Raw genomic sequence first — 14,292 nt, forward strand, 5'->3', positions numbered from 1 at the left:
GGTGCGAGATATTTGTATCTGGATACAGCTTTTGACTCCTGGGCAATGAATTAAACAAAAAAAAAAGACTCCTGAGCAAGGTCCACACGTAGGGTTCATGGGTCCACATACTGGTAACCGAGAGCCAAATAACATTCGGGAATGCAGTAATGCGGCAATGTAGCCAGAAGGAACTGGCTATAAACGTGTCTGATTAGGTATGTATGTGGTCTTTCTTGTCGCACACAGTGTGTAACTTCAAGAGATACCTATACCTACACGTAGTTCCATAGTCAGTAATCACTCAAATGAAATTTCATGAACTATGAACCTGTGGTAGCATAAACACAAAACAGGTCAACCGGCTGTGCTGTTGTTAAACGAGGGGGGATTGCTAAAAGATGATGATTGAGAAGGAAAGAAAGCAGAATGGTGCCAAATTCTTTCAGGGGAGTGCTGTACACGGTGTCGAGCGAGAGACGTCTTGGTTGGATACTTCGAAGTAGCAACATATTCATATTTCTGCCGTAGGACACGTTTTGGGATTCCTCTGTGATACGGCTGATGTGAACAGAATTCGAGTGATAGATTATGAAGCATACCCTCAATACAATGAAGATCCCGATATGAACACTCTTCTTGTTTTCTTCAACAACAAACCGGCGGAAAGAGAAGAGCGCATTGCACTCCATCTGTAGATCCTGGATGCATAATTGCGTCGTGTTCTTCTTTCCGTACCCTTGTCATCCTATGAAATTCACGCTGAGCCGAAGATCGTAGAACAGATTTGCAGCTTAACGACGCGTTACAGAAGCTCCATGGAGAGGTGGCTTTATGACAAAGATGAGGCTCCTTGGAACTCCCGTCGAAAATGATACGTTGCTCTCCCCTTACAAGAAAGCCATCTACATCTCCATCCCCATCTCATTTCATCCTCAATTACCAAGTTTCATCAAAAGAAGCGAGGCATCAAAGATTAACATCTCGAACACTTACACTCTCTCCATGTAGGCCCCCTTCAGTACAATAACCCTCTCACCTCTAACCTGTTTCAGATCCCAGAATGGCCGACAAGTCCACCCCCGAGAACTGTCCTAAACCAACCATCGCCGAAGTGCTCGCCCGCAACAACAACCCCGAGCAATGCCCGCTCTACGACGAGCACATCTTCGAGGAGCCCTATCTCGACTTTATCCGCGATGACATCGATAAACGCCACGAGGAGAGAATCAAAGTCATGGAGCAGAAACTCAAGGAGGAAGGGATTAGACTCGAGGGAGTGGTGAGGAACAAACTAGAACAGTTGAAGAAGGCGGGTGAGAAAGGGAAGGGGAAGGGGAAGGGCAAGGAGAAGGAGAAGGAGAAGGAGGGGGAGAACCAGAAGGAGAATGGCCCATCTAGTGAGGGCGGGGGATCAAAGGTAGTGGATCATGAAGCAATGAAACATATTAGAATTACAGACGACTGACCTGTGAATACCCGGTGAAGAATAGGAATTTGGAAATACTCGTGGACACGCAACTAGAAGGGTATCGTGATTTCGTAAACATGTTTAATGATATGGTAAATGTGGCTCCACCCGGAGTCGAGGTTGATCAGCCTGGCATCTACCGAAGGCTCCGGCACGTAAGGGAGAGCGCACGGGCGGGCGAGGATGTTCTGGAATTCTTGACCAAGCATATACCGAAGTAGATGCCTGCGACGAGAACACGAGCTTGCCTGGGGGCTATGATAATGCTCCGGCGGATGATGATAATGGTAGCTTCGCTTGATGAATGTGGTTTGTAGATAGGTGTGCAAGAGGCGGATTGATATCCTTTCGTAAGGTCATGTCGTATTGCTTTGTCATGAGGACAGATTAATCAGTTGGCGGATAATAATGGAAAAATACTGTTATTGCTGTGATCCCCTATGTTGTCCGATTCCGAGAGCAACTTTTATCCTAGTTCTCCTTGACCTTCCAGCGCTGTTACCTCTCGCCATTCTCATATCCCTCTAAGTTGTTAGCAATCTTAGATATCTCAAGGTGTTTAATCCCAAACAATCTGCACTGATCCCTAGCTCGCACTGCGGCGCTCCCGCCCGTAACAACCTGCGGATAATTATATACCATATCGAGAACACATATACCCCAAGTAGCAAGTACCACCACTTCCGGCCAGCAATTGCAACCCCCTCCGCACCCTGTGATAAGCCCTGGAAAATCTGCAGCATTGGAATTCTGCATTCATAATTATAAGCTTATTTGATATCCAGGCCTTTCGCCCTCTAGCGTTATCGCAAGCCGCAGGCAATTCACCTTACCCAGACATTGAGAGCTCCGGTTATTGAAGATGCTGGCGACACGTTCGGCGAAATATGGTCTGAAGATCTGTGACACCTTTAGGTCATGAGCTCTCACTCGTGGCTTGGCGGTCGCTGCATAACCAACCACCCCCGGCCGCAGTATGAATTAAATTGCGAGCCATCATAGGCCCTACCGATCGAGTGCGATGAGGGAAGGAAAGTGGCTCCAATTGGCGAAACGTGTTCCCAACGAACTATAATTAAAAGTATATTCATTGCGCATTGTCGAATATGTGACCATTCTACTGCCAATATATTACTACACGGCATATTCTATCGAGCCATATCTTTAACCTGCTCAATTCTAGGACTCACTATCGACCTCCTCGTGTTTACTTAAAGGGGCCATCCCCCCATTCTCCGCCCCCTCCCTCTCCCTCTTGCCCCATGACCTAGAAACCTCACACTGCCACTCACTCATATATTACCGCAAACTCCAACCCCACTAGCAAAACAAGTAAGATAAAATAACGTGCACCATACCTTCCAAAGACAACGAGCCCACCGACATGAGCCGGCAGGGCACGGGCTGGGAGTGCTGCATGTGCAATGAAGAGAACAAGAACACGAGACCAATGCGCTGTAGGAGTTGCCACCATCAGAGGTGTTTGCAATGTGAAGACCTTTAATTTAGGGTCGGAGCTTCCACCGGGATATTAGGAGTTGCTCGATAGAGCCGGGGGGTGTTAGTGATGAGTTCTTGATTACTGTGGTTTTTACTGTTTTTGAGTCTGTTTTCTGCCGGTATGTAGCTTTGGGCCTGGAGCTCGTCTTTTGAGATGGTCAGGTTAGTCTAAGAGGAGGGTATACTGGCATTTTTATGTTCATCCTTAGTTGATTCATTTATTTTAACGTCTCTATTTTACATGAGAATCTTGCGGGTGTGTCGGAGATAGTCCGTGATCGATGTAAGCTATGATCGATATCCCAATACTAGTTGAAATACGTTTTCTCCAGACCAATCATATGCAATCAGCTCATTTTCCGATATTTTGGCATATCATATCTCAGCGGCTGCATGCCAGGTTGCGTCAATCCTGCAGAGTGATAGGATTAAAGAAGAAATCTGGGGCTAAATCACGGTGGTGAGAACGTACTCTGGACGACAGTATTATGATTCCATACTCAGCAGTGGAGTGTAGAACAACCTGTAGGTATAGATCTGTAGGGTAGCGTGAAAGCGTCCCCATGCATGTTAGTGATAGATGCCAAGATCTCGTTTTTAAATATCTCGTCAGCTGTTTCATTCGGAAAACCGGATATCCCATACATCATATGTCACGACAAGCAAGTGATTGCTCATGACGATAACCGCAGAAGGAATATGGTGGCTTAGGTGGTCGTCGCGGCTCCGGTTATGGGACAAGATGGTTATGCTGCACCGGGTGCGTGGAGGGGACGTATAGTGGGTGGGGTCGGGGGGGTGCTGTTGCGGGGGCGCGGAGAAGACGTATCGCGCTTGAATTCGTATACCGGCCAATAGAGAGCCCTGAGGCGCTTAAATTGTCGAGGTTGTTTGGGTCACCGAGCTCTTCCGGGAGCGGGCAGATGGTGGTGTGGGTTGAGCTGCTTTGTCGAAGGAAAAGGCAGGTTTTAATCCCTGTGACGTATTGGATTTGCTATAACTTTGGTCTTTCTGGTCGAGTGTGGTTGTATTTATATCCTTTTCGCAGAGATGGCCGCGCTGACATTTAGTCGCAGGTGTATTAACGTGTTTCAACAATCGGAAAAGAATCTACCACATAATTCAATTATTGTACTAGGGTTCGAATTCTCAATATGGAATTAAAGCTGCCAAAGCGATCTTTCCCATTGGCCCAAAGGTCCCTGTTCATCTACACACAATGTGTCTCCTCACGGTCCTGCGATCTCGGGAGATCTGACGCGGCGTTGTGGTTGAGGTTGGCAGAACAGGTGTTCCAACGGCTCCATGGTTGGACTCGGTAAAGCTTATGTGCTAAGCCCACTGGATCCAGCCATCATCAACCACTCTTCTCTTCCTGCATCCGAACATTCAGCGCCGCAGCCCCTTAGCCCCTCTAGTCCTCAGACCTCCATCATCACCACAGCCCCTCCAGACCTCAGATAGAGAGACCTCCATCACCAACGGCCTGATGTCATCAACTAGGCCACGACCTCGGCATTATAAGCGAGAATAGACTGCAGCAACGATACTACCGAGCAGACAGCAAAGGCTTTGATCTCGGGGGTATTGCATAGATTTGCTCGGACACTGGCGCAGAAAACGTCGCTCGGCGTTCCCACATGTATACGTATTTTCTTCGAGCTTTGGGGGCATACATCTTTTATTGAGCTATGTATGGTGTAAGCGCATATATATCGAGCACAAAAGCTGATTGGCCCCCTAGTACTGCTATTTACGGCCGGCGCCCCTCTTGGGCTCCCAGTTACAGCAGGCTACTGCCTATACTACGAAGGGAACGAACTACTTTGCTATACAAGCTCGTTCTTCCTTGTGTATACTCTGCTGAACCCACGTGCATTTATGGCTACTACATGGGTATCCTAAAGCTAGCCACACGATGCATAAACGCAGCGACCACCGCCATAAAATCTTGCAGCATTACCGGGGACCGTTCTCTCACCATACACCATCTGTGCCCAGTGCCGACTCCGTCTGCTCTCACTCCACGAGAAGTACCGTATCTCTGCGACGGCGCAGATATCTACTCTTACGACCGCACATTTGTCAGTGCTTCCTAACTGCCAACGCCTTGGAGGACGCCGAGTGAGAACCCATGACGCAGCGTCCCCTCCGCTCCCACTCTCAGCAAACAAAAATCTACCGCACAGCCCTCGCTACGCCTATCCTCATCATCAAGTCGCGGTAAATGGACCCCCACGGCATGCACCTCCCAATGCGCGCTTCTGATTGGTCGCCTCGCCCCGGGGAGCAACAGCTGTGGTTGCCTGAAGCACGCATGGATGCCCCACCACCCCGCGACGACGGTCTATATCACTCCCCTCCCCTCCTCCCGCCTTCTATTCTCTCCCTGGACAGACATCACACCAAGCACCATGTCCTTCCTCACGCACCCATTTTTCCTCCTCGCCATGTCCCTCCGCCCCCCAGAGCTCCCACTCGACGAGCGAAAGCACCCCGAAAACTCCCCCATCCCCATCCCGCCAGGCCTCCTCCCGATGCTTGTCCAGACCTTCGAGACCCCCGAGCCTGTCGACACCACCGACTGGCCGGTATGCTACAAGTGCGACCGCCCGTTCAGCAGCGAGCTGGCGCTGCGCCACCACCTCGCGTCCGTGTTCCATCACCCCGCGGAGGCCCAGAGGAGGACGTCGACGGCCGATGAAAGTGTGTCGGGCGGCGAGGAGAGCTGGGTGTGTGAGGTCTGCGTGGACAGGAAGGCGTTCAAGTCGGCGCTCGCGCTGCGCATGCACTCTGTCAACGGGAACCACACGCGCGAGGTGTACGAGACGCCGGCGGAGGTGGAGGCGCTGCCAACGCCGGGGTGGGGGAAGCTCGTGTCGAGCTGGGGTTTGCCCGTCAAGCAGGGTGGCTTGGATAACCAGGATCAGAGGGTGGAGATGGCGCTGAGGAAAATCTCGGAGGAGATTGGGAAGACGAAGCGGGTGAACTTTTCGGATGCGATGTTGGCAGAGATTGATACGGAGGCTGAGGCGACGCAGAGTAAGCCCAATTCCTTCTCCTGTCTGCTTCATACATTGTGCTCCTGGCTAACGTTTTTCTGAATATAGTTCTCATTCTCTCCGCCACGCGCGATCTCGCACTCCTCGTCCACACGCTCCTGGCCACCCGCTGCGCAAACTTCGGCATAACAACCTACGCATGCGTCGGCGGGACAGCGATCCAGGACGACAAGATCTCGCTTTCGGAGGGGCCTCATATCGTCTCGGGGACGCCGGGGCGGGTGTGCGACATGATACGGCGGCGGGCTCTGCGCACAGACGGGATTAGGCTGCTGGTGCTGAATAAGGAAGAGATGCTACTGAATAGGAGTATGTGGCCACAGCTGGCGGCCGTGTATGGGTTGCTGGATGTGGAGACGAGGGTGGTGAGGGCGAGTGTGCGGGTGAGGGAGGGGACGGTGTGAGAAAATTCGATGTTGATCGAGGTGGCTTTTCTCTCTGGTTCCTGTTAGTTACTGATGTGCAATAACAGTCGTTCAGTGGAGCAAAATACATGCAATTTGAGCACCTTGACCATGAACATGGCGTAGTTGTGCGGATCTGAGATGGCGATAAGAATATGCGTGGCTAATAAAACCGACATCTCCGGATACATAAATACCTGGCACAAGAGGATGTATTGCTTAAATGAAGGAAGGTACAACTACCCCCCCCCCCCCCGCGGAGCATCTCCTACCTAATCCCCGGCGAGTTTCTAAAACCTCTGTGTTCATGTCCCACGTTTTAGAGAACGTCATGTTGTACAATACCAAAATTAAAATAGTATAACTTTCCTTGTTGTGGTCAGAAGTGTTACCATTGGTTTTATTTTATAACTTTATTCTACCAGGAGTACTGCCGTGTATACCAGCCACTCCCGAGTGCCGAAGGGGCGCAGCAGATGTAGCATCTTCAGCTTGAAAAAATTAGATGGAAGACCAGTTATGAAATCTTCCTCTTAGATATCGTGGATAATTGACTTCATAGATTGATTGGTCATTGCAGACTAGGAGACGCGGTACAACCATACATCGTGAGTTCTGGAATCTCGAATTAATTCCATTTCTCAATACATGTCTATTTGCGGCCGGAGGCTGCATTTCGCTTGCAACTTCTAGTCCTGCGTACATGGGGTCTGGGCGGGAGTCCTGATGAAAAGGTGTTTTAAAAGAAGATCACAAAGATGATACCGTCGACTAAGGCAGAATGCTCACATTCAGGAATTGAGTGGGCACGTAGCTGGAAGAGATAGGAAACCGCGGTCTGAACAGGAAGACGAAGGGCAGTCAGTGAGTTTTTCTCGGCGGATGAAACCCTCAGGGATGCGGACTGGCTCATAAGGAGCATGTCTTTTCCAACATTCGCGGGGTTGTCTTCGGCTACTTTGATGTTGCTCGACGGCTACCAGGAGCGCCTATGCGGAATACTTGAAGTAAGAGAAACCATAAATTTAAAGGAAAAAAAGGTTAATTTGAACTGTAAACGTCGCCTCAGAGTTGTAGAATGAAAGAAATAAACGTGGCAAGAATTAAAAACCCAATATCTGGTCATAATGGAATGAGGTTGCGTATGTATTTTTATATTCTGGACTTTAGCTACCCGCCCTGGTCCACAAAGCCCGTTTCATTGCTAGAATAATATGTATTTGGAGGCATGAATATTGCTCGATAACACTTTGGTCTTTGCGACGAAGCACCTAGGGTAAGTTATATTAGAATATTCGTACATATAATATGGGGCGAGGAAGATAGTGCTAGAGACTAAAGCCATGTATTTCCGTACTTGAAAGCGCTTGAGGAGACCTCTTACGCTGAAATTGTTGATATCTTCTGAAGGAATGTGAAACTCGTAAATTAGAGTAGTTCGACAAGAGGGTTCTCAGACTATTTCGAGCTCAGTAGTGTACTAGCTGGGCAGGGGATGAGCACGACGAAGGAACGTAAAGGTTACTCATGATTATATACTTGAGGAATTTGGGGAAAAATAGCACGGCAAGCTCAGAGTTGCTAAGCCTTCGGTATCACCCAAAGCTCAGCAGGTACGAGGCTAGCCAATGTAGAACTGTTTGTTCCTCTTTATAGGAATGCGGGAGGTCGACAATTATCGAATATGGGAGGACTACTTACGCCATCTTACGAAGGAGGAGAGAGTAAAACCACTCTCAACATTCATAAAAGCTACAAAGGCGGAAGACCTCCAAACGTAGAGAGTCCCTCTTCCATATGAAGGGGGGAGGGGGTCACGAAAACTCAAAACTCCCACGGAGTCTACAGAGAAAAAAAAAAGAGAACCCAACCTAAAAGTTCCCCCTCCTCTTTCATGCGAAGGAAGCGAGGGCATGAACGAACTAGTTGCCCAGATCCCACGGTGCGTAAGAACACCCAACGTAAAAAAGCCCCCTCTCCCTCTTGCGAAGGAGAGAGGGCACAGAGAAAAAAAGCCACGAGAGGCCATCCATACCTTCGAGACCCTCGGTATCACCCAGAGTCTCAAAGGCCAGGACGACCTAACGCAAAAAAGCCCCCTCCCCTTCTTGCGAAGGAGAGAGAGCAGCGCGGCCAAAACGACCTAACGCAAAAAAGGCCCCCCCCTCTTCACAGGGAAGAGAGGGAGGCCCAATTACAAAAAATAAATAAAAAAATAAAAATAAATAAAAAAATTAAAAAAATAAATAAATAAAAAAAAAAAAATAAAAAAAAAAAATAAAAAATAAAAATAAAAAAAAAGGGCCCTCCCCTCTCTTCAAGAAAAGGAGAGAGGAGAGGGCCCTGATAATAATAAAAAGGTCAAGTCCCTCTTCTCTCCCCATAAGGGAAGAGAAGAGGGACCAGCCCCCCCCAACACCGCCCCCCACCACACCAGCCAGCAGCCCAGACCCGCCGAGGGACCAGCCCCCCCCCCAACACCGCCCCCCACCACACCAGCCAGCAGCCCAGACCCGCCGAGGGACCAGCCCCCCCCCCAACACCGCCCCCCACCACACCAGCCAGCAGCCCAGACCCCCCCCCAAGCAACCAACCACGACCCCAACCCCGCCCCATAAGGGGGAAGGGAAGGCCACCCATCCCCACCTGCAACTCTAACGCTAGAGTTTAGCAGGCCTCCTGGGGTAGGGTGATCACCCCCCCCTTGGTAGGGGTGGGGCGGGGTTGCGGACTGGCTCGGGAGAGCCAGGGGCAACCCTCCCTGCCCCGAGAGGGGGCAGGGAGGACCTTGAGTTTTTGGCAGAGATGGGAAACAACCCTTTCTTATAAAGAAATGCGTGCTAAGACTTGAGTGTGAGGGTTTACTCTACTTTTTTGCCGCCCTCTCAGTGAAGCTAGCAACCTTGGCGACACGGCAGTGGGTGTTTTCGCCGCTGGGTTAGGGGATGCCGAAAAGGCCAGGTTGCCAACTGGCGCAGCAGGTTAGAGGGATGGCGTACGCTTCAGTAGTGGTTACCCGCTGTCTTCTTTTCGCAAGTTTTTTTCTTCTATTCCCAGCAGTGATTTATTTCTTCGGGGTTGTGCTGTGGGGTGCTGTAAAATGTTCTACCGATAGAATCTTTGCCATGAAAGCGCAAAATCTTCTGCAGATGTGCACGTGTGGGGGCCTCTAACAACACTTGAGCCTTTCAGGAGAGAGTCAGAGTGAGAGGTCTGGAAAAAGAAATGAAGAATTCCTATCTGACATAAACGTAGTTACACGATAACCCAAGCTCCCAAATTATCATATTTATCTTCGCATATGGCATTCGTTTTTCATTTATCAATGTTGGTAAGAATATGTCCTATCTCAAAAGGCCTCTCGCAGCACATTACAGCCCGAAGCCATTTTCCGTCGACCTTAAGCTTGCGCCCGAATTGCAGCCAGAGATGATTTATTCTACTTCCCGGCTGAAAATGCCTACCCTGCACCCAGTGGTATTATTCTGCAGGAATAGTGTAGGGTGGGTGTTTAGGTGTATGATTAGGTTATACATGTAGCGAGTATGGTGGCTAGTTAGTGTGGCTTGAGGACAGAGGCGAGAACATGTAACAAGAGGACACTTATAGTTAGTAGAGATACGGTGGCGATTGCGCGAGTATAAGGAAGCGGAGGAGGACTCGGAGGAAGTATCATCATTATTAGTTCTAGTAAGATTCAGGTCTATTATATCGCTTACTTCAAATAGTTCACCTGCCAGTCATCCATCCCAGTGTCTTTCCTCTCCTACGTTCCGGCCCTCACGCCTTTTGGTGAAGATGATCCTAGCTATTGAATCCCGCAGGTCTACCGAGCCCACACATAGCCATTACGTTCTTCCGCTATGATCATCAGCCTTGTGTATATTTAGTGTCAACCCGTCATTCTGTCGTCGAAAATACAAAGGAGGGAAGAGGTTAAACGTAAAGTATGATACGGACTATCGAAAAGGGAAAGATATATAGGCGAAACACAACTCTGTTTCCCTTCCGAGCTATTGCTCCAATGGTCCTCGGTATGGAGCATCTATATTGCTCGAAACCAGGGCGAGCTATGTGCAGGGTCGCTAGATTCTCACCGAGCCATGTCCTCCGGAGGTTCCGTTTAGCAAAATCTACTTTGGTGTCGCAACTGCGGATACAGCATTCATGGCCCGCCCCCACCGCCGTGAGGCGCACAGAGATGTTACTGACGTGACGGCCGTTAAAAATGTGTATCAACGAGCACATCCCACCCATTGCTACCGAACTTTCAGCAGATGCGAGTCCCTCAGAGTGGCCTCAAAGACAGCTTGTATTTAAATTGCTGAGACCTTCAAGGCCGCCGAGAGAACCGGGTATCGAGCTTTCGTTTTCGAAGACCCGCCCACCCTTGATATTGAGAATGATCATCCTAGGGGAACGGGGGCTGAGTGAAGCTCTATCTCGCATGCGTTTGTAAGATGGCGGATTCAGAGTATGGTAGTTCGCAGGCTTCAGCGTTAGGAAGAGGGTCATATCGACGCAGACTCCACTTCAAGCCTGCACTCAAATACTATCCGCAGGTGGGCTAGCTGCATACTCTCCCGGACATCTCTTCTTACTGGGAGACAACGACATTGCTTGATAGCGGGGGGCTCTAGACTCGAGCAGTGCTGTTTTATGCCGAGATGTGGTGACGGAAAATTCTTTGCTGTCCTTTTCGTTGTTCCGCTGGTTGCGGTGGGTTTCCTGCGGCTTGCCCCTCTTGACTCATTATTGGTAGGGCAGTTACAGACCAGGAGCGACCGCATCGCCAAACTTACTCATGGATGACCTAAGAGAGATTGTGTGTTCTTTTCTCTGATTACATACCCATATTTCAGAAATAAATAACCGACAGAACCCTGCGGGGAAGCCTGTGGAGCCGGCCACCTCACCCGTTCGCTTTTAATAATCCGGTAATAGTGCTGTCCTGTGATGTGGTCAGGATGATGCAGATCGGTGACGTGTTGATGTCCGAATGCGTGGCGGGAGATGTGGTTGCTGCCAAGCCTTGGGGGTATAAGAAGGGCTGGGATTCCCGGCGTGGTGGAAATGATTCTGTAGCCGGTTTTCTTGCAGCGACAACCATCGATCGAGCATGAACGAAAATCAACTACGAACGATTACTTTGAGGGCACGTTTTTGGAGAAAGGATAAAAAATACTAATATTAACATTAATATTAAGATAAGAAGAAGAAAAAAAATAGGAAAAGGGTGAAGATGAAAATTAATAATACCTCTATACAGGAAAAAAGAATACAAAACGATATACAAGAGAATGAGAAGAGAAAAGAGGAAAGAATATAAAACAAGTTAAAAAATATGCAATTTGGTTAAAAAATATACATAATAATACTGGGCCCCAAGCTCACCGCTTGGAGACCCTATCTCCCCCTCTTCTGGGCACCACGACCACCTCTCTACCCGCCCTCCTCTCCGCCCTCAACTCTCTCGCCGACTTCCCCTGCACCAGAGGAATCGAAGGCACAGCCTTCTTACCCTTTGGTGCAGCCTTGCGCTTGACTGCCTTCCTGCCCTTTGGCGCAGAAGGCACGACCACCGCCGGTGGAACCGCCGCTGCAGGAACCATGATCCCCGCCTCCTTTGCAGCCACAGCCCGCGTCCGGTGCACCTTTGGTGTCACCTGGCGTCGCGTGCGCTTTCGGACTGCAGTTCTGTCGTCGCGGACAGGCGCGGTCAGGTCCACTCTGGCACGCGGTGACGAGACCACACGGCGAGGAGAAGAGACATTCACCCTTGGAGCCTCTGCTAGGAGCAAGAGGGCCTCCGCGGCGATTGTCGACGGGCTCCTGGGGGCCGGGACGTCTGGGATATAGCACTCTTCCTGCTCTTCCTCCTCAAACTCGTACTCCTTCTCCTCCTCTTCCTCTTCCTCCTCCTCAACCTCCTCCTCCCCCTCCTGGATAGGTGGAGGGAAGTTGGATGAGCTCTGGGAGCTCTCGACTATAGTAGCCGCGGATGGGGAAGGAGATGGAGAAGAGGCGGGAGTGGGAGTGGCAGCGCTGGTTGGTGCCGGAGAGGGGCTGGGTGCAGCGGGCTGGGGCGGTGGTGGGGGCGGTGGTGGGGGCGGTGGTGGGGGCGGTGGTGGCGGATAGGCACTGTCGCGAGCAGCACGGGCAGTGACGAGAAACTCGTGTGCCAGTGCCTGCTCTGCCGTCAGCCGCTTCGTAGCATCGATGTGCAGGATTCCCTGCAGGAAATCCCACCCTGCTAGCTGTTAGCTATCACATATTCCATACACTAAGAATGAGAAGAAAGTTAGAGAAGAGAGAGAAAAACATACCAGCTTCGCTCACGTACATGGCACTGTCCGCCAAGGCGTCTAGCCAGTTCTCGCGCAGCGCCCGCACGTTCACTTGGAACTGGGCGTCCTTCAAGGAGGTGGGGTGGTTAGTGATGCCCGGGACCGGATAGTCTCCGACCAACAGGCGCCACATGACCATACCCGCGGCCCAGATGTCTCTATTAATTTGTTAGCAGAGGTTCCTATATTGAATGCTATAGAGGTTGAGAAAATGGTGGAGAGAATGAAACGTACGCAGCAGGTCCATACGGGATACGGAACACCTCTGGTGCCCAGTACCACTGTGTCCCTACCCAGAAGTTAAAGGAGGTGCCCGGGTTCTCCTGGTCGAAAGGCTTGGAGAGCCCGAAGTCACCGATGAGGGCGCAGTTACCGGCGGGCCCGCGGGTCCGCAGGAAGATGTTCTCCGGTTTGATGTCTGTCCGTCCCATATATCAGCGAAGTTCACAAACCAAAAAGGAAACCAGATGGAGAGTTTCTTTGAGTCAATGGGAGGGAGAGAATGATCATAGTTAAAGTGCGGAAGAAAGAGAGAAAGATAAAAACATACCCCGGTGAGCAACCCCTAGGTCATCGTGAAGAACCTGCAGCCCAGTGAATACGTCCAGCATGACGTCTGCGACCTCGTGTTCTTCAAAATAACGCCCGGTACACAGGTGCCGGTCAAGGTCCCCCCCATCGGCAAGCCGCATGACGATATACCCTACGTTGCCACATATCAGCGTGCTCCATGAGATGAATAAGGAAAGGAAGAGGGTAGAAAGAGAGATACATACAGTAGCCCTCCTGCTGGAACTCGTCGACAATGTTAACGAACGGGCCGCCGGTGCTCCGAACCCTCTTGAGCAGAGCCACCTCGTTCTTGACATCGTCCTGTAGCACGTACTGTTAGCCCACCATATCATAGAAGGCCAAGGCAAAATCGAGTAGAATAGAGAGAGAAAAAGGTAACTCACGGCGTCTTGAGGATCGGTGTACTGGGCCATCCACAGGACCTTCACCGCATACCTTCTGCCCGTTCTGATGTGCGTGCAGGCATGCACAACGCTGAAGCCGCCGTAGCCGACTTCGTCACCGAAGAGGTAGCCGCCGCGGAGCTGGCCAGGGAGGTTGAGAGATAGGTAGTGGTCGCGCGTCTGCATGGTTGCTTGGCGCAGAGAGTATAGCGAGTTTTATTTATTGGTGGTGGTGGGAGAACGGTGGGGGCAGTGTCACAGTGAAGTGAACTGGTCCTGGGTGAGAGCTGGTGAGGCTGCGAGGGTGGGTGTTAAATGGTCATTGGCTTTTCAAAGGTTTGGGAGTGTGAATTCTATGGTGAGTGTGGGGGACGTGACGTTGGGATGGAAGGCAGACTTGAGACGGAAGGGTTCATGTGACGGATGTTTGGAAATGGGATGAATTGGGGGGGAGTGCGAATATCAACAATGCAGGGTGGAATCGTGAACTTACTTCAACTAGAACAGCTAAGCTATCTCTACTGGATAATCTAGTAGCGTTAGCAATTTATTTAACCGTGGAAATGAGGGAGC

At 50.4% G+C, this 14,292-nt stretch overlaps 3 protein-coding genes across 3 annotated transcripts; 2 read left to right on the forward strand and 1 right to left on the reverse strand.

Annotated features, from left to right (window-relative positions):
* Positions 1 to 1,042: 1,042 nt before the first annotated feature.
* Positions 1,043 to 1,671, forward strand: H6S33_004193 (uncharacterized protein; the record flags this gene model as incomplete). Its single annotated transcript, XM_044835903.1, has 2 exons — positions 1,043 to 1,399; positions 1,468 to 1,671. 2 exons carry the CDS (start codon positions 1,043 to 1,045, stop codon positions 1,669 to 1,671), a joined length of 561 nt encoding a protein of 186 aa, XP_044690931.1.
* Positions 1,672 to 5,364: 3,693 nt separating this feature from the next.
* On the forward strand, positions 5,365 to 6,416 carry H6S33_004194 (uncharacterized protein; the record flags this gene model as incomplete). Its single annotated transcript, XM_044835904.1, has 2 exons — positions 5,365 to 5,992; positions 6,061 to 6,416. The coding sequence occupies 2 exons, from the start codon at positions 5,365 to 5,367 to the stop codon at positions 6,414 to 6,416; spliced, it is 984 nt and encodes a 327-aa protein (XP_044690932.1).
* A 5,390-nt stretch (positions 6,417 to 11,806) lies between these two features.
* On the reverse strand, positions 11,807 to 13,905 carry H6S33_004195 (uncharacterized protein; the record flags this gene model as incomplete). The annotated part of the gene is made up of 6 exons (XM_044835905.1): positions 11,807 to 12,666; positions 12,743 to 12,921; positions 12,998 to 13,181; positions 13,314 to 13,466; positions 13,540 to 13,636; positions 13,720 to 13,905. The coding sequence occupies 6 exons, from the start codon at positions 13,903 to 13,905 to the stop codon at positions 11,807 to 11,809; spliced, it is 1,659 nt and encodes a 552-aa protein (XP_044690933.1).
* Positions 13,906 to 14,292: the final 387 nt, after the last annotated feature.

Source organism: Morchella sextelata (assembly GCF_020137385.1).
Source record: "Morchella sextelata strain SCLS chromosome Unknown scls_17, whole genome shotgun sequence".
Taxonomy (NCBI): domain Eukaryota; kingdom Fungi; phylum Ascomycota; class Pezizomycetes; order Pezizales; family Morchellaceae; genus Morchella; species Morchella sextelata.